The sequence below is a fragment of the Oryzias latipes genome, chromosome 8 (genome assembly GCF_002234675.1).
Source record: "Oryzias latipes chromosome 8, ASM223467v1".
NCBI classification, from domain to species: Eukaryota; Metazoa; Chordata; class Actinopteri; order Beloniformes; family Adrianichthyidae; genus Oryzias; species Oryzias latipes.
In genome coordinates this window covers 19,430,966-19,455,186 of record NC_019866.2, presented here as the reverse complement: position 1 = coordinate 19,455,186, position 24,221 = coordinate 19,430,966, and the positions used below count along the sequence as shown (strand labels likewise).

At 38.6% G+C, this 24,221-nt stretch overlaps 1 protein-coding gene across 3 annotated transcripts; it reads right to left on the bottom strand.

Moving 5' to 3' along the window:
- Nucleotides 1-4,823: 4,823 nt before the first annotated feature.
- Nucleotides 4,824-24,104, bottom strand: LOC101169364 (zinc finger CCCH domain-containing protein 7B). 3 transcript variants are annotated; one of them, XM_011478497.3, is made up of 22 exons: nt 23,885-24,104; nt 23,654-23,720; nt 23,464-23,500; nt 22,135-22,332; nt 18,457-18,615; nt 18,298-18,378; nt 16,552-16,603; nt 16,302-16,465; nt 14,535-15,102; nt 12,441-12,502; nt 12,281-12,359; nt 12,048-12,209; nt 10,255-10,469; nt 9,498-9,598; nt 9,225-9,406; nt 8,079-8,164; nt 7,807-7,967; nt 7,400-7,505; nt 6,564-6,672; nt 5,682-5,818; nt 5,431-5,600; nt 4,824-5,335 (listed from the first exon to the last, which is right to left on the bottom strand). In XM_011478497.3, exons 2-22 carry the CDS (start codon nt 23,710-23,712, stop codon nt 5,155-5,157), a joined length of 3,069 nt encoding a protein of 1,022 aa, XP_011476799.3. In that variant the 5' UTR covers nt 23,713-23,720; nt 23,885-24,104; the 3' UTR covers nt 4,824-5,154. The 3 variants fall into 3 exon arrangements, with proteins under 3 accessions (XP_011476799.3, XP_020561103.2, XP_020561104.2); XM_020705444.2 differs by having other exon boundaries at nt 12,281-12,356; XM_020705445.2 differs by having other exon boundaries at nt 14,535-15,024.
- Between the last annotated feature and the right edge of the window lie 117 nt (nt 24,105-24,221).

Genomic DNA, 24,221 nt, shown 5'->3' with positions numbered 1-24,221 from the left:
GTGTAAAACATTTTAGCCAAAATTCTCAGTCTTACTCTAAGAACTATTATCTTGGGTGAAATATAAATAAATAAAAACCTACTGGAAAGTCATGTGCAAATGCGGGCAAACAGGTCCAAACCTTAACCAGCATACTTTATTATTTTCCAGATATAAAGAAGCACAAACCATAACCACAGATCATACTAAAAGTTGGATACATTTTGTTCATTTATCCAAATTTAAGTAGATATATTACTGCAGTTTTAGTTTTGGGTGAAGAACTTAGCTGCAGGCTCATGTAAATGCATCTCCCCACCTTTACCACTTTTTTCTTTCTTATCTCTAAAGCTGATTAATTCAGCCCCCCAGTCTGATGCTGAACACAGACTTTGAATACAAGGGGGGGAAAAAACAATGATGCTAAGGAAAGAGCTGCAGACTGTTTCCATCTTGTTGCATCATAAACCTAACAGATTTGAAGACACCAGTCTGCTGATAAAAATAAACTTTCATCTAAAGAGTCTAAAATAGAAACATCAGAGAAACCATACCTAAAGGAGACTATCATAACCTCAAATTCCCATGATTCATTTCTCACTTTTTTTAAAGTTAGCAAAAATGCTGACTTTTTAAATGCATACATGTCTAAATGATGTGAGATAGTTAACAGAAAATCAGCTCTGGGAATAATGATGCAATACAATTACCACAAATACAAGTCTTCAGTGTGATGAAGAGAAACTATTTTAACTGTAAAATAATTCAAATTTTTAATTTTAAAAATGGGAATGATTAATGACTTATTTAGATGCTGCTCGTTAATCAACTTTAAAGCAGGGAGTTTCCAAATAAATTAACACATGTTACACCAAAACATTCAAAAACAAACTCGTTCTGCTGAATTGCAAAATGTTATAATTTTGCATTTGTAGTATATTTTACTTCAGCATAGACTATTAATGTGATGAGAAATGACTTTTATGTATGTTTGTTTTTAAAGTAGATATAAACTCACCAACGTCAGAGAAAGAAATGGGATAATCCACTAACGACTAACGTCCTTAGGAGCTCCGGAAAATCGCTTCTGTCCACAAACATCACTTGATTCGCTGTTGCCATCATAAAAATGGGATTAACACCAACTGCTGTCAAATTTATCTGACGGAGAAAAGCTCTAACTAAGACAAAATACTCTGTCTGTGCGTCTGACTTCTTTGACTTTCCATAAACTTCCCTCACGAGGACAGCAGCATGCGCACGGATGATAAATGTCCCAGAAAAACCCCATGCCGCGCTCCTTTTCCTTGTTGACATGATATGATTGGATCAAAGTTACGTCACCCAAATGGAAGAGCCAATCAGAAAGCAGTAGGCGGGTTCTGAGCACAATAACAACAAAAAGGTTTCCAAGGACATTTTCTTTATTAAATAAATATGAAAAATAAAATAAAAGTAGAATTCTATTCTAATACAAATGTCATAATATAATACAGCATGTTATCTTTAATGAAAGTGGAAAGTTTTCTTGCATTTTTGTTTTTCATGAACTTTAGTGATTTAAAATATAAACAAATCTCTTTATGGAATGTATTAAATAATGGTTTGATTTTTGAGTATCTGCTTTTGTGAATGAAACATTTCCTAGATATTAATAAAACATTAAATCCCAAATCAAATATTTTCTCACCAGAAACCACCACAATAAAACTATGTGCTTTTGTAATTGAATGAGAATGCTGAACTTTGAGCAGCAACAACAACAAAAGCAATTGTCCCAAAAACTATTTACATCTATAAATTCAAAAATCAAATGATCATAGAGCCTGAGGGATTGCTTTTATCACATTGTTATAATGTTTTCTATCATTTCATTTAAACTTACTGGAAAAAGCTTCACATGAGATGATGTTGCCATTATCATTTATGTGTAATAATGACCAAATAGCCGTACCAATCCAATGCATGTAAAGCATTGATTTGTTCTTACATAAAATATACAGACAGTCCATATGTGAGTGTTGTGTGGACTAAAGTTATGTTTGAATATGAGTTTCCAGCACAGACACATCTGCTGATGATTAGTAAAACATTTAGTTAGAAGTTTTCTATAATCCAAATCAATTTTAGCATGAATTCAATACCCGCTAAATGAAAGAACATTTTTGGAGGTATATGAAAAGACCCAAGCCTATTCGTTTTATCACACCATCTGCACTAAACTTTCAAAGTCCATGGTTTTAAGTTCACCTTCACTGGTATCATGAATTACTGTTCCTTTTTTAAGTAATGAACCTCGTTTTTCCAGATGAAGTTGAAATTGGCCTGGTTTATTGCTTTCCTTGCAGATTTAGGAATTAACAGTGAATATGCTGGATGAATAAATCTTGATAAACATTCAAGTTTAGTAAGAAAAACTCAGCTCCCTTTGGGAGCCAACTCCTTGATATAATTAAAAAAGCTATCAGCGTCCTGAGATGAATAATAAGAAGAGTAAAACTTGCTGTAAAACTGGTAAATTTCTCTCTTAAATTCTTCCGTATTTCTACTTTACCTCCATTAATTAGTCATGTTAATAGACTTCTTCTCTTGTCGCCTTTTTTCCAGTCTACAAAAGTCAGCAGAGTTTTTTTTCTCGCTCTCCAACCCATTTAGCTCTAAATCTAATAAATGTACGTTTGGCTTTAGAGATGTACATGTTATCTTAAGAGGTTTGCATAAGTCTCTGTTTCTCATATTCATTTAATTGAGATTTACAGCAAATAGAATTAATTTCTCTGATAATTTACATTTCTTTTTATTTAGTATCTCCGCTCAATCTTTTACTGTGAGTTATTGAAATCGGAATTGAAGAAACTCCCATTTATCCCTCTGAGTGGACTGTCTGTTGTTAGTTATCCTTGGATTTCATTAATAATCGCCTGGGAATAAACGTCATCCTCTAATACACTAGAGTTGAATTTCCAGTAACCTTTGTTTTTGGGATTCGTGTGAGGTTAAATAATGACCTTAATCATACAATGATCTGTTTATAGTGCAGCTAAAATATTAGCTATTGGTGTAAAATTCTGTTGATTTTCATATGTCAACCAAAAATCCAATCTAGATTTAGCAGATCCATCTGGGTTTTACTAAGTTAATTATTGAACATCAGGATTATCACGGCACCAGACATCAGAAACATTTAAATCTCTACACAAATTAAGAATAACTGGATTATAATGATGGTTTTTGAAACACTGAATGAAATCTGCCAATGTGTTCATCTTCCATTGCGTTCATCTTTGTTTTGTGCTGCAGAGATGACAAACTTATCACCTTTGATAAAAACACAGAGTAACCAGTGACCAGAAGCAGAAGCTTGTCAGAAAATAATATTTAGTAATATAGCGACCCCTGCTGATCAGTTGGTGCCATGAGAAAAGTAGATTTTGTCTCCCCACTGAGTAGCCCAAAAGCTTTCATCGTTCTCAGAGTGAGTTTCTTGAAGAAATTATTGGCTTTTGCAAAACCAAAACTAGTTATTTTCTTTGAACAGAATCCCTAAATTCCCTAGTATTTAGTGAAACAAAAGACCAAACAGAACTTAAAGACATAAAACTGAAATGTGGGACTCATCACTGATGAGTCATCAGGTTTCTTTTTCTGTATTTTCCATGACTCTGCTCATCTCCTTTTTGCTCCAAAATAGGCCAAGGAACACATTTCCTTTTTTCTTCAGGAATCTCTTCACTGTGTAAGATCTTCGACTGTTCAGTCAAAAACTCTTCTGCCACGCCTCCATACGCTTCCATAACCCAGAGGTTTTTTTAACAAGTACCTGCCTCTCTGCCTCTTCATGCTTCATCCACTTCAGTGCCGTCCTCACTTTATCCTACTGTTCTTTGCTACTTCTTATTCCACAACATCCACCTTTTCTACTCTGTGCATTCTGACATTTTCCTTTTTCATCAGCTTTTCCAAGTTCTTCCATCTTTTCATTAAGCTTGTGGAACATGTCAACACATTTCCATCCCTGTCCTCAGTCACCATGTCCTGCTGCCCATCCTTCCATCTATTTCCCTTCCTTGTCAACCTCTCCTGTCTTTGTGTCCAAACTATCATACAAATCCTTATACTTCCTTTTTCGGGACTTTGGCACCTCCACCTTGTGTTGTTCACCATTCAGCATATCCAAATGCCACAGATTTGCACTGGTGGTTTGGTGGAGGGGACCCCCTCGTGGCTACATAGTTAGGCAGTGGCGTGAAGGGTTTTGCCAAGGATGCTGTCCACTCAACATCCTATTTTTTTCTTAGTTGACCTTTTCCATCACCAAGTCTCCTGATCTTTTTTCCTCGATCCAGGCAACAAAACAAGTATCTTCCTTCCCGTCTCCATGATCACTTTTAGCTGTAGCTGGCTGGTCATCTGATCTTCCAAAGCCTGTTTTAAAAGCCACACAGTGTTATTCCATTTTCATCTTCCACCATTTGGTCACCTGCTCTGTCCTTGTCCTTAGATTTAGATGTATTTATTTATTAATCCCACGAATGGGAAATTTCCTTGTCACAGTAGCACAGTAGTCCTCTAGATCTTCCTCATCATCAGACTCTTACTCAGAACACCAGCCTATGCTGTCTGGCTACACTCTTTCCAACCATGACTTTGCAATCTCTGAGCTCTTTTAGAAATAATGTAGAAAATGTATAATGCATTTTTATTTCCAAAACTTAAGTTGACCCCTCAGAATTTTCCTCAAAAACTGTTCATTAAGTCAAGGTAATTAGTATTCTAATAAAAAAGTTTTCATTAAAAATGCAAAATATGGAACTTTGAGCCATAAATACAAACTGGACTTCAAATAATTTGCAAAAACTATTTTATTAGACAAAAAGAGCTGTGCACCTTTCTGCTCATCTCCCTGATATGTGGAATTAGCCAAATAACCTGCAGGGATTTTCCGCCCTGAAGTCTATAGAAACAGAGTTGAACAGGCAAAAGCCAAACACACATACAAGACTAATTCAAATACGTACAAAATCAAAATAAACGGTGCATGGTTTTCCAAGCAGGGAAGAACACTGAAGTTTAGTCATTAAAGTTTCAGTTTGCTGTAAAATCTCCCCGGTTCAAAATGAACATTTTGCGTAAAATGTCATGAAAACATTTAATAACTTGGAAGCGGCTATTTTCTCAATCCTGAAGTAGAAAGTTGAACTTTCCAAAGTCTAGCTCATCGGGCAAGACGAGCATATCTTCCCTGGCTTTAGCCAACTTTTGACGCAGGAAATCGCGCCTCTCGATCCACTCCTGCAGCTCCTCTGCGCTGTGGGCAAAGTCACAGCTCACTCCCTCAGAACACCCTCCATCCAACCTGGAAACCACACAGATACACTGTTGAACAACACATCCACTTCTATAGGATAAGATAAGCTTTTTCTGACACGAGAGAGAGAAAAAAAAACATACTTGGGACAGATATCAAAGTGCACTCCAGGGAAGCGGTAGCGCCACGTTAGAGCCTCGTCTTCCCCCTCACAGCTGAACACGCGGTCCTTGTGCTTCTCAGAGGAAATGTGCTGCTGCCACTGCCGCTGACTGTTGCTGTGCTTCCCGCACAGGCGGCAGTGGAAGCCGCTCTGAGACCCAAAAGAGAGCCACGATGACTCCTCACAAACCCACAGGCAGCCAAACATTTCTGACACTTCGGCTTCACTCACCAGTTGGTCGGCGTAGTCGGTTGGCATAATGATGCATTTCTCCTCATAGTTTGGATGATATGATGGAGCTTCCTCTGCCTGCCTGTTTTGTGCAGCTAATGCCAGCCACATGTCATAAACCTGCTGCATGTCCCGCACTGCAGATGAAAACGCCCAACATTAAAACACCTCACCTGTCTCCACTATCTAACAAATAAAAAAGAATTACATCTGAAAGTCCCACTCCAATTAACTTTTGATCTATTTTCAAAGTGTACCCAGTGGTTTTTTAATATGATTATGCTATTTTGAGGCAAAATCAAAAAACCTATGTCGTTTTCTAGGACATAGTTTCTGCAGAACGACAGGAGTTTATTAGAAATTGACCTCAGAATTGTGAGCGAGACTGTTGGCACAAAGTAAGCCTGCCCATCATCTCTTTGTTAACTCTCCCCCTCTGGCTTACAGCCCCCCACAACCCAGACCTAACATTACTGCTGCAACAAAAGATGGGGAGCAATGTTGGAGCTATCCAGCCGTACAGTTTCAAAGCCAGATTCCAGCTCAGGCGAATTAAAACAAAGACGTTAATGGTTCCATTTATCTGCAAGTGGATGCATAGGAATCGATTAAAGCGAGGAGCTTGTAGCCTGGTGATGTAGTTTGTACGTAACAACTACAATCTTTTTCAAACTGCATTTTTTCATCTGCTCCTGATTCACAACAATTTGAAAAAAGAAATACCCAGTAACGCAGTTTTAATCTTAATTTTCTATATATGTCGTCCATCATCAGAAAAATGCAACAAGAACATGTTAATAACACCAAAAACATGATTTTCATTGAAGTGGGTCTTTTTCTCTCTCATGGGTAGTGTGATGTAAAATAACTGAATAGGCTTACAGTCATTATTCTTCATGTACATCCACATCTCCTTCTCCTCCTGGCTGTGGGCAAAAGTGCAGTTACCAGGGTAGTTACACTTCCTCTTCTCCAGGATCTGGGCACACATCTGAGACGAGAAAAACATGAACACAAATAAACAAATTATCAGATAGATGTTTGACAAATCACTCAGTATGGACACTAGTTTAGTAGAGGATAAACTTAAAGTTTGGAGATGAGGTACAGAAGTATATGAACATCGGATCATTCCAGAGAGACATGCAAGCCGCTTTCTGCTTTTTAAAAAGAATATTTTTAAGTTTATGATTTCAAAAAATACCTCAACAAGAAAATATAAGGATCATTAATCCATTTATTTAACTTAACTCTGAATATTCTTAACATTTTTAAAGTCTAAAGTAAAACATCAGATCTGATATCAGTTTGCAAACAGAAATCCTTTCTAAAACCATCAACAGTCTAACAAAAAAAATAATTTCGAATTTGCAGCAACATTAAATAAAGGTAATTGAAATGGGACAGCTTTAAATATTGTTTTTACAATTTTGTTCATATATGTGGTATATTTGGGCCTAAAAAATGTAAATATGCATCATGGGTTGGGAGGGGCTGGTGTTCAGAGCGCAGGTTTTTAGAGGAATACTCAGAACATGTACGGATCAAAATACCGCTTTGGGGTTTCATTTTGTGAGGAATGAACATTATTATACACTTACAAGCTCAAAAATTTGATTTTGCATGATATAGACCCTTTAAGGCAACTGTAACCAAAACTAATAATAATAAGCCGACTTTCTGAAGGAAACGTTTTCCGATTCAGGAACCAAACCTACATCATAGTAAAATGGGAAGTTCTTGGTGTGTGGCAGCGGTCGGACCTGAACCCATTTGCTTCTCTCTGAGGACATGACCAGCAGCACTCGTCGGTCTTTAGTCCACCTGAAGGAGAAAATACAAACAGACAGGACATAAAACATAGTGAAAGATAACTCCAACATTTGCATGAGGTAAAAAAAAATAGTGTCATAACTTGTTAAAATGTTGCAGCCTCTCCTGATGAGAGCAAACATATGTTGACTTTAAACGACCTGACACAACTTATATGTTTAGTTGGTAAACATTGTATTTAGTCCAGGTCTTAAATAAAGAAAGAAACTTGTTATTATTGAACTTACAGTATCTACTGAGTTTTATCTGGCAGAAAAGAAATAGTGTAATAAGAAAGAAGTGATCTCCTCACGCATGTCTGGCTTTGGACTTGCAGTATTTCAAGGTTTTGTCTGGTTCGCTGGTGAGGCCCCCCCGCAAGCACAATGCACACACAAACTTCATCCTCATATTCAGACTCTTGGCGTCTCTTCCTCCTCCGTTAGACTGGCGCCCAGCTCCTCCAGAAGACAGCTGCTCACAGTCAAATGGTGAAAGCAAGAATGAGAATTAGTTCATAAAGACTCATGCGTTAAACAGACACATCAGTCTTTATAAAAGTACAATTAATTCAAAATTTCTTACTCTGTTCCCTTTGTTCTTGTTTGAATGTTGTTCCTGTTTTTCATAAAACTCTTTGGATATTTTCACAATCTCATCACAGCTAATACCTGCAAAAAACAATTGTAACGCCTTTAAAAAGACCAAAGAAATAGAATCAATTTGATTTCATTCTTAAAATGTATGAAATTGTGTCTGTAAAAAACTTTCACAGTTAAAAAATAAAACATGGAGCACAGGAAGGTTTTTTTTATTTTATTTGTTTAGCACAGGGGTCTGTGAGGCTCCAAGTGGCTCTTTGGCTTTAAAGAAAAATACTAATGATTTAAATAAATCTAAAATTAGTTAGTTAAATTAAGCACATTTTCCAATCCATGCTGCACAATAGCATCTAGTTGTTGTCAGAAAATGCCATGTTTGACTTTCTTACATTTTTGATTCAGCAGGAGGACCTTATTGGACACAGGGTGTACCTTACTTTGAAAGGATCTTGTATGTGCTGCTGTCAAAAGTAAAGAGGTTCAAATCGTTCTATAAAGAAACCTGTTACAGTTTTTTAATTCAGTTATTGTAAATATTTAAAATCGACATTTTATAAATGACTTAATGGCCAAAAAACATACATGAAGTGTATTTTTCTAAAATGTTAAGTGAGACTTTGTGGCTCTTGTTGGATTTTGGTCTGTAAGAACTGGACCAAATGGCTCTTTTGGTGTTATAAGTTGGGGACCCCTGGTTTAGCATAAAAAAAAGATTACAACCATACATTTTATAATAAAAGTACCGGTAGATATGATTTGGTTTCAATTCTCCAAATTGAAACTAAAAGTATTAAATAAATTAGGGGGGAAAACAAGGCAGGAAACAAAATAACATGTTAGATATGGGTGAAAAGAACACAAAAACGTAAACACAACATAAAGTTGTTTTCATTTCTACCAAATCAAACCACATCATGTGGCTAAACACGGCAGTGTGCCTGATGTATCATTGCAAAGAAATGATGGGCAGTGGGTTTAAAGCTGAAATTAAATGAAAAATAATAAAGAAGTGTAAGAATCTTATAAGAATAAGAATATAAAAGCAGAAATAGTTGAAAAAAAGCCGCGTCTAAAAACTTTGAACGAGTGTATTTCTTGGCTGTTGGTGCACGTAATCTTTAGTGTGTACCTGTGCAGCGCTGAATCTTCCAGGTTTTGAGCTCGATGACAGAGTGGGCGTGAAGACAGTCGTCTTCTCTCAGGCAGCCGTACCGGATAGCTGGACGGCACAGATCCAAGTGGCACAGCGGGCTGAGAGGGCGAACCTTATTGTAGTTCACGTTGAGCTTACTTACCTCAAACACCAAACATCTGACAGTAACAGAAGACAAAATCAGAGGGCTTAAACACAAACAGAGTTAAAAGTGACCAAACATGGTTTATAGTAACATCCAGGACTGACTTGTTGGCACTGAAGTTATGAGGAGAATCCAGGTTAGAGCAGGAAGTACTTTTTTTACTGGAGCGTCTGCTGATGATTCTGGGTTTGTTGTCGTAGCACTCCTACAGTGAAAATGTAAACAAAACAAAAATAAATGAATACAAATTTCTATTAACATATTAATAATTACAGGCCAAGTCCTGAAAAATTTAAGAGCAGCAGCTGATCAAAGCCCTCTAAACTGGCTGCAAAGTAAATGGAATTATCAGGTACAGTCCAAAGCATTTTAGTTACAGATTGAAGAAAGGAGTTATAGTAATATATACTGATGAGCATAATCAGAGAAAATCCACTCATGCAGAGTCCCACACAGTCACTCTGATATTCAACCTGCTGCCTCTAGATCGGATCATCACACTGATAAAGACTGATATCGTAGTTATGCAGATGACACTCTTCTTTGTTCAGTCAGTGATCCACATGCTTTGGAATCATTCTGCTGCTGCTTGAAGCAGCAGAAACACCTGGATGGTGTCTCTGTGGGAGTTATTATCTTGGCAGGTTACTCCAGATTATTCAAAATAGGGTAAACACACAGGAAAAACAAATCTGTCATCAAATAGGTCTTTTTTAAACCCTGTATTAATTGTTTAATAGACTAATTTGAACGAAGTTGGAACATATCTGTCATCTTTACTCGTAGAAGTCCTTCTAGAAAAATCGCAGAATCTTCAAATAATTTGTTTTCAAGTCTCTGACAGCAGATACAACAGCTAACCTGACACAGGAAAATAAACATCCCCTTGTTTTCCCGAAGAAGGCAGATGATGCTGTTGACAGGGTCCAGTTTTCCATCTTCTGCCCCAAAGAGAAGATTTCTGTCCAGAGTCCCCTTCCTCTCTTCTGTCCAAACATCTATCTCCAGCTGGTTGTAGGCAAACGTGCAGTTCTCCCCGTATTTACACAAACCCAAGTCTCCAGACTTCAGCACCTCTGGACAGCACAGGAAAAAAAAAACAACGAATTTATCTCGTTCATAAACACCTACTCATCTTTAACATGTTATGCTCACAGTTATATCTGAGTAGCTGTTTCCATAACCCCAGTAAAGCAGAGCCTGTGTTTATTCTGTAAATATTTAAAAATATATATAATTTTTGCGACATAATAGTTTCTGAATGTTTTCATATTGTTTCTACAATAACTATGTGATGATTGGGTGTCCTAATCACTTGACCACAGATGCACAAAGTGGCCAATCAATCACTCAGGCATGCAGACTGTTTTCACGAACATTTGTGAAAAAATGGGCCGCTCTCAGGAGCTCAGCGAATTCCAGCGTGGAACTGCCAGAGGATGCCACCTGTGCAACAAATCCGGTCATGAAATTTCCTCGCTCCTAAATATTCCAGTCAACTGTCAGCTCTATCATAACAAAATCGAAACGTTTGGGAACAACAGCCACTCAGCCATGAAGAGGTAGGCCATGTAAACTGATGGAGAGGGGTCAGCGGATGCTAAAGCATATACTGCAAAGAGAACTTTCTGCACAGTGAATTCCTACAGAGCTCCAAACTTCATGTGACCTTCAGATTAGCTCAAGTACAGTTAACAGAGAGCTTCATGGAATGGGTTTCCATGACCGTGCAGTGTGCATCCAAGTCACACATCACCAAGTTCAACGCAAAGCATCGGATGCAGTGGTGTAAAACACTTCTCTGGAGTGATGAATCACTCTTTTTCATCTGGCAATCTGATGGACGAGTCTGGGTTTGGAGGTTGCCAGGAGAACGGTACATTTCAGACTGCATTGTGCCGAGTGTGAACTTTGTTGGAGGAGGAATAATAGTGTGGGGTTGTTTTTCAGGACTTGGGCTTGGCCCCTTAGTTCTGGTGAACTTATACATTTCCATGCTCCCAACCTTGTGGAAACAGTTTGGAGATGCAGAGGTACTCTGCGCCAACAACTCTGAGGCAAAATTCTAACAAACTCCTGTCGCTCTGCAGAAACATGTCCTAAAAAACAGCATATCCAAACTTAAAAGACCACTGGGAACGCTTTGAAAAAAGATCAGAATTAGACAAGCGTGGGTTTGAAACTCACAACTTCAAATCATGCCTCTACAGTAATAATTAATTTTATATTTATGTTTGTGTTATGACAACGTTTTTTCTGCTCGGACAGTTTTTTTTTCTCAAACAGAAGCAAAGAATTCAGAGTTTTAAGTCTGTCACTGAATTCAGTAAAACCAGTCATGACTAAAGAACATGTATAGAAGCTCATGTAAAGCGAACATGCAAAACTTGGAACAGAGAGGAACAGACTACAGTGAGCCTCACTGAGGTCATCCAGCAGGAAGTCAATAACCTTATTTGATTTTTTCCTGCTGATTTCGCCTTTAACGGGTTGGAGAACATGTAAATAAATAAATGAATAAATAACTAAATAAATAATTGTCTCAGGTACGATAAAACATCCTGTTCCAAAGGAAATAGAGAATCCTGTCATGCACTATTCTGTTATGAAGACAGAGTGCAGCCCTGTGGCCAAAGAAGAAGCTGTTTTTTTACCTTTACAAAGTACAAACGGGCCAGAGAAGGAAACCTTGGGGGGGAGACGTCGCACCCTGGTCCACTCCGAGGAAAAGGCATCCTTCCGTCGGCATAACAGAACATCTCGTTTACAGTTGTGGACCAGGTCTGGTTTGTGAACAAATGTGTATATTCCTACACCTGAGAGTGGTGGAATATAGTTAATACAAGCAAACCTGAATGTGTTGTCTGCTGGAGAACAGCTAACCCACCTTCTCGAGGGAAACAGGTGGAGCAGGCCTGCAGGAACTCGTGCGTGGAGGAAAGAGGGTTGAAGTTTTCCGCTTTCTTCTGTCCATAGTGAGAACCAGACTTCAGTCAGACTCAGCTAAACAGAAAATCAATGAGCAGCTGGCGAGGGGATGCACTCACTATGCAGTGGTTTTCTGGAGATGGCGTGACCACGGGGGCAGGAAGGTGAAACTCCGGGAAACCTGGTGAAAAGCCACAGAAGATGATATCAACTGTATCTGCAGAAATCTACAAGGTCTTCAAAAATATTCTATTATTGTGTACCATGATTTCACTGCCAAAATAATAGGATATTATAGTGGGTCAAAAAAGTATTTAGTCAGCCACCAATTGTGCAAGTGCTCCCACTTAAATAGATGGGAGAGGCCTGTAATTTTCAACAAAAGGTTTACCTCCACTATGAGAGACAAAATGGAAAAAGAAAAATCTAGAAAATCCCATTGTTTGATTTTTAAAGACTTCTTTGTGGTGAGAAAATAAGTATTTGATCACCTAAAAACAATCAAGATTTCTGACTCTCACAGACCTGTAACTTCTACTGTGAGAGGATCCTCTGTCCTCCACTAGTTACCTGTATTAATAGCACCTGTTTGAACTGGTCATCTATATAAACGACACCTGTCCACAACGTCAAACAGTCACACTCCAAACTCCACTATGGCTAAGACCAAAGAGCTGTCTAAGGACACCAGAAACTGCACCAGGGTGGGAAGAATGAATGACTGCAGTGCCAGACGTGTCCCCTGCTAAAGCCAGTACATGTGCAGACCCGTCTACAGTTTCTTAGAGCGCATTTTGATGATCCAGAAGAGGATTGGGAGACTGTTCTATGGTCAGATGAAACCATAATAGAACTTTTTGGTTAGAACCCTGCTCGTCCTGTTTGAAGGAGAAAGAATGCCGAGTAGCATCCAAAGAACACCATATGTACTATAAAGCATGGGGGTGGAAACATCATGCTTTGGGGCTGTTTTTTTTTTAGCAGAGGGACCAGGACGACAGATGCATGTGAAGGACAGAACTTCTTTCCATCAGCTGGGACTTTCACCCTGACCACGATCCCGAACACACTGTCCGGGTAACAAAGGACTGGCTTCATAAACTTTTCAAGGTCCTGGAGGGGCCAGTCTCCAGATTTCAACCCCATAAAAAATCTTTGGAGGGAGTTGAAAGTTTGTGTTGCCCGGCGACAGCCCCAAAACATCACTGCTCTAGAGGAGATCTGCATGGAGGAATGGGCCAAAATTCCAGCAACAGTTTGTGAAAACCTTCTGCAGACTTACAGAAAATGTTTGACTGCTGTCATTGCCAATGACGTGGTTTCCTGTCTTTTTTTTAAAATAATTTTGTCTCTCATAGTTGAGGAATACCTATGATGAAAATTACAGACCTATCATTTTTTTAATTGGGAGAACTCGCACAATTGGTGGCTGACTAAATACTTGTTTGCATTTATGGCAGCATTTAATTTGTTTTGCCATTCAACATTCAATATTTTTTTACATTTCTTTCTTAAGTTTTCCATCAAAAACCAAATTTGTAAACCTAAAACAGTCCGTAGGGAATTGAACTGAAAAAAGAAGGAACTTTAATATTAAATTTCAGAATTTTAACCTTAAAACAGAACAAAAACATGTTTATAGCCGGAAAAATGCATCATTGATCTTTAAAATCTTGTTAATGAATTTAAACAACTGATTTTGCATTTTTTCTTGAGGAAATTCATGTGATTTATTTTAAATCCAGCCCATCAAATATTCTAAAATATAACAATCTAATCATTCGAAAACTTTTTTTAAATACTTGTGTTTCCTTAAGTCCAAAACATCAACATAGTCCTTTTCTGCACCTTCCTATATCTATAAACTCATTTAGTTTAATGAATCTACAATCAGCACTAAATACATTTATAAAATTTAAATGTATATAGGCTCCTCTGGATTTCTAAATACAGTTCCATCGCGGTTTACCAATTTTTTAATTAATTTTTGATACATTAACCTTGTGATTCTAATAATTCTAGTGGGCTGTGGATTTTTTAAACATGTTTAAGCTCTGTGAAGCCTTTCTCTTTGTTTTTAAGAGTCAAGTATTGTGATTAAAAAAACAAAAAATATTCAAAGCCAAAAAGTTAGTCTGGAATAGCCAATCCAGTTGTTATAAGACCTATAAGGAAATAATCAGAAGTCAGAAATGTCTTATATTCACATTCACCATTTGAGCCGAAATCCGAGAGGGAGTCCAGACCCCCGCTGCCACGCTGAACAGGTGCTGAAGCAGCCCCAATACTTTCCGAGGCAGAGAAGGGGTCCAAAGCATCAAGTGGGTCGAGCTGCTCCAAAACTTTACTGCTAAATTTAGGAACATCACCACTCAGACCATCAGGGTCAAAGAGGGTCTCCTGGGTGTTCAGTTTATCCAGCAGATCATCGAGACCTCTTTCATCAGCATCCATTTCTGTGGTGGGCTCTTTTGCTTCCTCGCGAACAACAGCCCTGTGTGGGAGTCTGTTGTCGAGCGAATCCAAGCAGTCCAGGGCATCCAGTACTTTGGGGGTCCGCAGCAAGGAGGAGGCGTCTCCACTGGAAGAGCCCAGATCATCCAGGATATCCAGGGCTGCAGCCGAGTAGCTGGCCTCATCATTGGTAAAGGAGTCTAGGGAGTTGAGCTGGCTTATGGCCGAGCTGAAAAAGGCGGGGGGTAGCTGGGGTGTTGGGGCGGGGAGGACAGGAGGAAGTGTGTGAGTGGAGGTGGATGTCCTGAATGGGAATGAAAATGCTGCCTGCAGTGAAATATGGAGAAGTAAGTTTAAAGCATCCATAGACTGAAGGTCTAAAATGAAACAGTTGTGACGGATGAAATCCCACAGAGACAGCGATCATAAATCATAATGTAAATTCAATTCAAAGAACACTGGAAAAAAGGTACATTTCCAACCTTTAATCAGCTTTTATTTTATAAAGTTTAGTGGTTGTGACGTCCAGATTTAGCCACAGGGTGGCAATACTGTAATAAGATGGATTTTCAGATTGCTAAAAGTTGTGCGTTTCTGTAAGATTGGAAATAACTACATTCAGATAAAAGAAATCTAAATGTTCTAGTCGTTTTGAATGTTAATATTATTTTACCTGAATTTTCTGTAACTAAAAAAGTCCAGACGGTATTGAAAAAAAGTTTGCGTCTGCTTTAAAAGTTCAAACTCTTAGCATCTACAGGAAAAAAAGAAAAGGACCAAAGGCGTGGTCATGTGACCGGTTCATTTCAATGTACGATCCACCATCTTGGCAGGAAATGACAACAACAGAAACAGTAACAATCGGCTGCAGTCCTTTGCGGGGACCGTCAAATTACATTTAAAATAACGTTTATATAATTTAAATCTGTCTCATCTGTCATGAACCAAAGATTTGTGCGGTATGTTTATTTTTGATCAAGTCTTTGCATTGAATTACATAAAAAACTAACTTCCTTTTGCAAAAATATTCCTAGAAAAGGGTCGCCACTAAAAAAATCTGAATCCCTATTTACAGACAAACTACGTGGATTCATAAAGATCAAAACTGAACTCATTCAAAACCAGCAAATATTTTACACACATGGCGAGCTTTGACCTGGATGAGTAAAATGTTTCATTTGCTGATGATTTTAATAAAGAAAATTAATTTGTCTCGCCCTTGTTTTTACATTTGCAGTTGGTTCAGTCATTGATTTTCCTCTGACGTTTAATATTTCAGTAGGAGTTTATACTCACATATATAATAATGTATTTTGTGGCTTTACATTTTTGGATTTTAACTGTTTTTTTTATTGTTTTGCATTTTAGGTGCAGTGACACTCCCATTTTTCAAAACCGTGATCCTAACATTCGTCAGTAAAATCCGACATGGTTCACATTTCCAAAAGCAAAGCCGCCATCCGAGGCCACCTTTTCTGCTATCAGGAACAAATGCTCCTCTCCAAGGACAAGCACAGCTCACTCACCTCGGATGACCCGTGCAGCGTTGAAACAGAGTCAAGCAGACGGTCTAAGTCATCATCCATTAACTCTGAATCCTCCACAGCCGCCACGCGGTTGAGAAGCTCAGAACTGCCTGGATGGATGCAGACCGGAGGAAAGGAGGGCTGGGGAAAGCTGGAGAGGCTGACTGTGGAGGGAAAACAAGAAATGTTACTTGACTTGTAATATGTTTTATGGATTCTCTTCATTTGGATGTTAATAAAGTATGCTGGCCTGGTGGAATGGGTTCCTGGGGAGTCCCTTTTTTCAGATTATGCACAGAAGCCTGAAGGGAAAAAACATGGATATTAAAATATTTGTATTATTAAATGTAAATATCTTTTTAATCTGCCCATATTCATGACCTAAAATTCCCACTATGCTCCTCTTTTGATCTATTATGGTATTTAAATTACGATTATCCTATTTTTTACCAAAAATCAAAAGATCTGTGTTGTTTTCTAGGACATAGTTTCTGCAGAGCAGCAGTGGTTCTTTACCCCCAAACCTAACATTTGCGGTGCAACAAAAATGGGGAGCAAAACTGGACGTGTGCAGGCGTAGAGTTATGAGCTAGATACCAGTTCAGATGAGGAAAGCAAAGACAAAGATGGATCTATGGCTACGTTCACACTGCAGGGCTTAATGCACAATTCGGATTTTTTCAAAAAATCCGAATTGTTTGCTAGACCGTTCACATTTCCAAGTAAATCCGAACTTTTGTGATCTCCAGTGTGACCGTGACACGACCCAAACGAGACCCGCATGCGCAGAAGCCAGAAGAATACTCAACGGTGAACGACGTCACTTGTTTGCGGAGCAGATGTCAACAACAGTGTTGTCAAAAGCGGAGCTCTTTTTGTAATATTAAATTTATTTTCACAAAGGAGCAGCACAATTACAATCTTCTCATTTTAAGAAGGCATTGGAGTCGGGATCGTCTGTACCCACTGTAGTGGAAGAGGAATGTGTATGTGTTGGGGCCGCGCGCCCGCGTGTGTGTGTGCAAGCGCGTGCCGCGATAGAGAATAGGGGGGGGCAGTGTGGGCGCGCATTCATGGTGTGTGTTACGGAAGACGGTAATAAAAGAAAGTTTCCCCCAGAATAAATGCTATGGACTCTTTATTAACCCGTTCTGGAGAATCTAAGGATCAGAACAGGGAGGAGGAGGAGGATCGCCTCTGGTCCCCCACGCTTGAGCACGGTGGAAAGGGGAGAAAGAAAAAAAAGTTATCGCGTTAAAGGTTCAACACCACGCTCTGCCATTTATCTGGAATTTTTTTCAAAAACCGCCCAGTTGCGATAAGAGCCCTGGAGTTTGGCTTGAAAAGAGCGATCAGCCCAAATATTAATCCAATCGGGGATCTTGCTTCCCTTCCACTGACTGGTCTCAGCAGCATAGTCCACCATGGTTAATGTTTACGTTCTCGTTCCCGCCTACTTCAACGCAAAATGATGACGTTTGTTGCGTGTCGATGACGTACAGTTCGGAATCAAGTCGCCTGGCCGGTCAGACGGCGGTCGCAATTGAAAAGAACGGCTACAATTCGGAATCAGGACGGCAAATCCACGGGGCCTGGGTCGCAATTGAAAAGATCGGATCTGTGTCATTCAGACTGTCATGAAAAGATCGGAATTGGGCCGCTTAGGGGCAAAAAATTCGGAATTGGGTCGTTTCAGCCTGCAGTGTGAACGTAGCCTATTTGTCTGAGAGTGGATGCATCGGAATGGAGCGGAGCCGGAAGACAAAGCAGTAGATTTGAAAGACAGATAAATATAAAAAACAGTCAAGAGCCTCACAGTTTTTGTATCAGCCTACACTAGAGTCTTCATACATTTTTCCACTTTGAGTTAGGGTTAAAAGAAATTAATTCAAAGAATTGATCAATTTCTTTCTTCTTTTCTGGTTCTTTACATCCACACGACAAAATATGGGTGAAGATGATAAACTTTTGAAAGTTCCTTCAGCGTCGGTCTCACCTTTGTGCTCACGTACGGCTTCCGGGTTTTCAGCCCCAGCAGGACGGTCAGCTCTTGAGCCAGCTCCTTCCCCTGCTTGTCCTGAAAACAATCAAACAAACAGGTCCATCACTAAAGATGAAACTGCAAACTTCTAAGATGCTGTGCGTTTTTCTCTACCTCAGGACAACTGAGCAGACACTCTGAGGTGCAATCGTACGCCTCCCTGTACCGCCCGAGCTCCTTCAGACACAGAGCCTTCCTGTACAGAGCTCTGCGGCTCTCCTTGCACACCTCCAGCGCCATGTTGCAGTCCGCAATGCTTTCATCATATTTTCCCTGCCGAAAGGAGATGAAAATATTGCAAATAAAAAGTTTAGCTGAAAACTACTAGTTAACCTGGAAGCGTTAGGCGACAGGTGAAGCACTTATGCAACAAGACTTTGTTAGACAAAAAATAAATCAACAAAGTCATGAAGAAATTACAAATTTGCTTCAACATAACATGACATAATTGTGTTTGCCTTTCCACTTTTGTCCAACAAAATAGATTTAGAATAATTAATTGTAATGGAACGACTTTCTTTTTATAAACAACTTTGTTTCTCTTCAAATTAAAATACATTTCTTTTTGCAACCGAGACTATAAAACTTTCTTAACCTCTGCATCCCTTGTGTGACACCAACAGATTTACACCCATCAAAGCAAATCAAACTTTACTTTTTACAGCACTTTTTATACACATGAACTGCAGCAAAAGGTTACCTCGATGTGCAACACAACAAAAACCCTCAAAATAAATCTGATCGGAAACCTCTTGGTACTTTATTTTGAAAGTACTTCTGTTTCTCTGCTTTTCCTTGCTTCCGTTTGAAGTTTTTTTTCCTTTGTTGTGTTTCAGTTACTTCTTTTGGATACATAGCAAACAAAAAGATCGCAGTCAATAGAAAAAAACAATAAAATGTGTGATTTAAGCAATATTCGGCTGTTTATAGATGGAAATAATTCTGTGTAGATTAAAAATATGGCTGCAAAAAGTTTAGACAGCATTTATAAAAGGGCATCGATCATGTTGTAGCAACACTATCTTTAAATACTGATAGATTAAGAACTTCAATAACAGAGTAAGAAAATTATTTTTAGCCAAATGCAACAAAAGAGCTTCATGTCAAAACAAAGAAGACACAGACTACCTCTCTGCTGCTAAAACAGTGCTGGAAGTGTTTTATAGCCGGCATAAAACGGCGTATTGTGGTCATTTGACCTTGTGTGTCAGGATAATTACATGAAGGGAAGCAGAGTCCTGTTACTAAATCTTGTTTAAAATGTTCTGTTACATGTAAAGAGACCTAAAAGCAGGGATTTAAGTCCAAACCTTCTTTTCTTTGTTTGGTTTCCAGCCGGAGAGTTTTTTTTTCCTGTGGGTTAATGCACAGTGGCCTCGTAACAGAGATAAAACCCTTCCTATTATTTTTTTCTAACGAGAAAGCGCCGTCTGGCTTTGGCAGCGGAGCGTCACCTCAGATGTAAAGAGAGAGGACGTGAGAAAAGTCTCTCTAAGATCAAGAAATGTAGAAGGATTTCTTATCTTTGAGCTCATTTTAGCGTTACAGTACATGCCAACGTTTGTGCTTTTTATACAGACTTTGGAATGCAGAGCAGCCTTTTAAAAGCACAAAAACATAATAACTCTGCTTTGGTTTTTCAGAAGTTTATGCTTTTCAGCAACCTCACACAGTCTGTGCATGTTCAGAAAAAAGAAAAGGGTTTTTCCCCTCTCTTTCATCCATTATCGGGCAGTTTGAGGTCACCCAGCTGTGGAGACAAATGTCTGCGCTGTCCTTCAGTAAACACAGTGAGCGAGCGGCTGGTTGACGGGGTGGCATGTGTGGGTCAGACTGCCGCATCTACACGTTAACCCCTAACTGTCTGAGGGGGCGGGGAAGACCCCAGCCTGTAAACAACTTCCTGTGGGTATAAATACCTCCCTGGGTCATTAATTTAACTTGAACACTAGCAGAATCAATTATAATACTAAAATTAAAGTCCTAATTGCTTAAAAAGAATGATATTGATTTAAGGACAGGTTTAAGGACCTGTCAAAAAATAAAACAAGTCAGTACAGTGGGTTTTCTCCGGGATCTCCGGCTTCCTCCCACCGTCCAAAAACATGCTTCATAGGTTGATTGGCAACTCTAAATTGTCCATAGGTGTGAGTGTGAGAGCGAATGGATGTGTGATCGAAGATATTCTACCCTGCGACAGACTGGCGACCAGTCCAGGGCATCCCTTGCCTTCGCCCAAGTGGCCGGGATAGGCTCCAGCAACCCCGTGACCCCGAAAGGGAATAAACGGTAAAGAAGATGAATGAAAAGTACAGACTGATTCTCTGAAACTCTAACCCTGATGAGAAACTATGGGATGTTTGTAATCTGTATTTGGAAGATTGACTCAATAGAGGGTTCAGTTCTTTTTGTATTTTTTTTGGAAGTTATAAAGGTATGGGGGGTGGATTCACCCAACAGCTGATGGTTTAACCCCTGGGGTGAATGTGCATGACAGAGTTTTTCTCTGAGCACTCCGGCTTCCTCGGTCCGTTCAAAAACCTGTTTCAAAGGTTGACTGATGACTCTAACCTCGCTCTGTAGGAGTCAATGTGAGCCCTGCTGACCCCCCCCTTTATAGCTGAAACTCTCCAGTGACTCTACAGAGGATTAAGTGATAATAGATCATGAATGAATGGAGTTTATGGGGAAAGTAGTCATGAAATAACAAATATATATATATATATATATATATATATATATATATATATATATATATATATATATATATATATATATATATATATATATATATATATATATATATATATATATATATATATTTTTTTTTTTTAACTATGTTGTTCCTGTAAATTATCTAAAGTGCTGATTGCAGTTGAAACGTTTTTAACGGTATTAGATCACTGAAACTTTTCACAGTTTCTGTAAGGTTAGAATGAGTTCACATCGGCAGATCCCACAGATTATCGTTGTTTTTTTTTGCTTTTCTAAAGCCTTCCAGAGGTTACGTGGTATAACAACAAATATTTGGTTTAAAAAAGCTTTTCTGAATATTTTCTTTTAAATCGACAAACATCTAACCTTAACATTAAAGGGTCATCCTTTGCGACCTGTCAGGAGATTTTTTACAAGCAATTCTACCCTTTCTTTTGGATTTTCTTTTCTTTTTTTGCTGAATCCAATACAAATGTCATAAAACATATTTCAACATACATTATTGCTTTAAAGTTAAATTATTTTAGAAATGTGTCACTGACTTAACCAATATGTGTAATTAGACATTTAGATAAACTATGAAGATGTATATTACCTTGTGTAAAACTTTGTTCATAAATAATAACTTAATGAATCAAAACAGTTTGCAGAAAGATAAAAAATCCTGGAGTTTTTTGGTCATTTCTTGATAGGATGAGAGGTTTATGTTTACATTTTCACTGTGGTTACACATTTAAAACACAGGAAGTGCATGCTGCAGTTAGATCAAATCTACATGTGACTCGGATTAATATGATTTTGTTGGTTGTGAGTCTCTTTGGAAATCTACACACCCAATAATAGCAATGATGCAATATATGTAATGTTTTCTATCTTTGTTCTTTAATGTAATTGCTGACATTTAAAAGTGGAAATGCAAACAGAAGCATTTGACTCTAAAGCTGACATGTTTGTATATGATGCCTTTAAATAACTTCAGTGTTTGTCTTGAGCTCTGGCCTTCATATAGTAGCCCAAAACGCCCCATTACACGATAAAATGCCTGTTTCCACAGAAGAGGAAGAAAAGGCGCCTCACCATGCTGTGGTAGGCAGCAGCTCTGTTGACAAACAGGCTCTCCTGCAAAGCTACAGGGATCTGGATCTCCTCTGATTCAGCATAGCTCGACACATTCAAGCCCTCGGTGAACTCCCTGGCAGCTTGGTCACACAGTCCGTCCTTGAAGAAGGCGTTTCCCTCCTCAAGTAGGTTGCATACCAACTGGGTCAGGTAATCCTTGGAGGAGCAAAACAAAAGTAAGTATACAGGTATACAAACTAGAGTCAGCTATAGTGACTGAGGTAATTTACCAATCCCAGAACTTTTATTAACAGTTTAATATTTTTAATAAAAGGCAAGAATTTATAAACATAATCATCTAAACCAATTTTTGTCCAAATCTTCTTTATCATGTTGAATATGGATTGAAATACTAATAAAACCAATACTTATTATAGAGGTGGATAGTAATAGGTTACATGTCCTTAGTTACATTTACTTCAATACGTTTTGTCATGTCTGCACCATACTCTTTCATTTACTAAGACTATGGTGGATTTACTAAGATTCAAATAGGACTTATTTGCATCAGCGGATGTAAACTTTTTTTAATAAATGTTGCAAATATAATTCGGCTTTAGTTGAAATCTTGAAAACGCGCAACAAATTTGCTGCAATGCTTAGAAAGTAGCAGAGATAGGTGGGAAAACCGCCGTCTTTTAATACTAAATATACATTATTGGCAACATAAAAAATAGACTTCAAGTTTTTAACAATATACAGACAAATTTTCACAAAAAATGTTTTAAAAAAAGTTGACATTTCTTTTTTTTAAATGTATTTAAACCTTTATTGTAGAAACTTTAAATCATGTTTTCCTGATTACCTGTAGATGAATTTAGACTATGAATGTTCAAACTCATGACTGGATCCTTGGTAAGGTTTTATAGCCCCCTGTTTAGACACTAAAGTAATCAGTTGAATGGCTACATTTGATTTCTTATCAAGTGGTTTTACATTGAAGTAAACTTACTGTTATGAAGGTGGAATCATGGAACATTCCCCCCGCGTGTGTGAAGGCACAGTGGGGTTGGCATTTTATGACTAAAACATGATGTGCCAAAACATTCTAGAAACTTAAAGCGTGATCACGAACATATAAAGATAAGCAGGCTATTCAGTAAACACAGTCAAGTTCACCAACTACTCAAAGCTAATGTGTTTTAAAAAATTAAAAATGAAAAAAGGCACAACATGACCAAGAACCTCCATCTTCCTCCCTCAACACAATTATTTTAAAATTGGGGGGGGGGGGGGAGCAAAGTGTTAAAGGGGGAAAAGATGAACATAAAGAGACGTAAGTGTTACCTGATAACCTTCTGGATCTGGATAAGCAAGGGAGGACCTAAGGGAGGACACACTTGTTAGAGGAAAATAAAATTCTGTGGAGGTGAAGGAGGTGGTGGTGATGGAGGAGGAGGAGGAGGAGGGGGCTACAGTGTCAGTTTCACTCTGTGCACGTTTGCTGTGAAATAGAAAATGAAGAATATCCTCTTACTGTATGAAAGCCAGAGCCTTCATAATGTCCTCCTTGCGTTTTTCTCTGGAAGGGTCCATGTTCCTCGCTGGAGGGGGGGAGGAAATCGTCAACAGTAGAAAGATCAACCCCATTTCCTCAATGTGAATGAAAAACTTTAACAATTGTTACTGACAAAATTTGATAACAAGTTTGGCTAGCATGTTAGCTATATCAAGTCACAACTGCGTCAATTTCAGTAAAAACAAATACCTGATGGAAGAGAGGAAGTTCATTGAACCGATCCAAAGTTTAAAAACAATTGGTATGGAGGTCTTAAAAAAAGGCGAACACTCTGCTGAGCTGAGGCAAAGATATATTTAAGAAAAACTGAGAAAACACGCGGAGGTTTGGCGCCTGGTTGTGTTTCTGTGTATCGCCCAAATAAAGTTTCGATTTCCAGCTGCAGATCTCTCTGCAGAAATCTAATCGTCACGTGATTAAGCGGGGTGACGTCACGGTCATGCAGGAGTCACAGCGGAAGGGGACGCCCTCTGCTGGCAGAAATCTCGAAACAACAAACAAAACAAGCGCGCCACGTTCTCAGAAA

What these genes read in the sequence shown, in the direction of transcription:
- LOC101169364 (XM_011478497.3), bottom strand. Translation starts at nt 23,712, where the DNA reads ATGGACCCTTCCAGAGAAAAACGCAAGGAGGACATTATGAAGGCTCTG. An exon ending in CGCTGCACGGGTCATCCGAG is followed by an intron (nt 15,103 to 16,301) that starts GTGAGTGAGCTG and finishes ATTTCACTGCAG; the next exon opens with GCAGCATTTTCATTCCCATT. An exon ending in GAAGATTCAGCGCTGCACAG is followed by an intron (nt 8,165 to 9,224) that starts GTACACACTAAA and finishes TGTTTTTTGCAG; the next exon opens with GTATTAGCTGTGATGAGATT.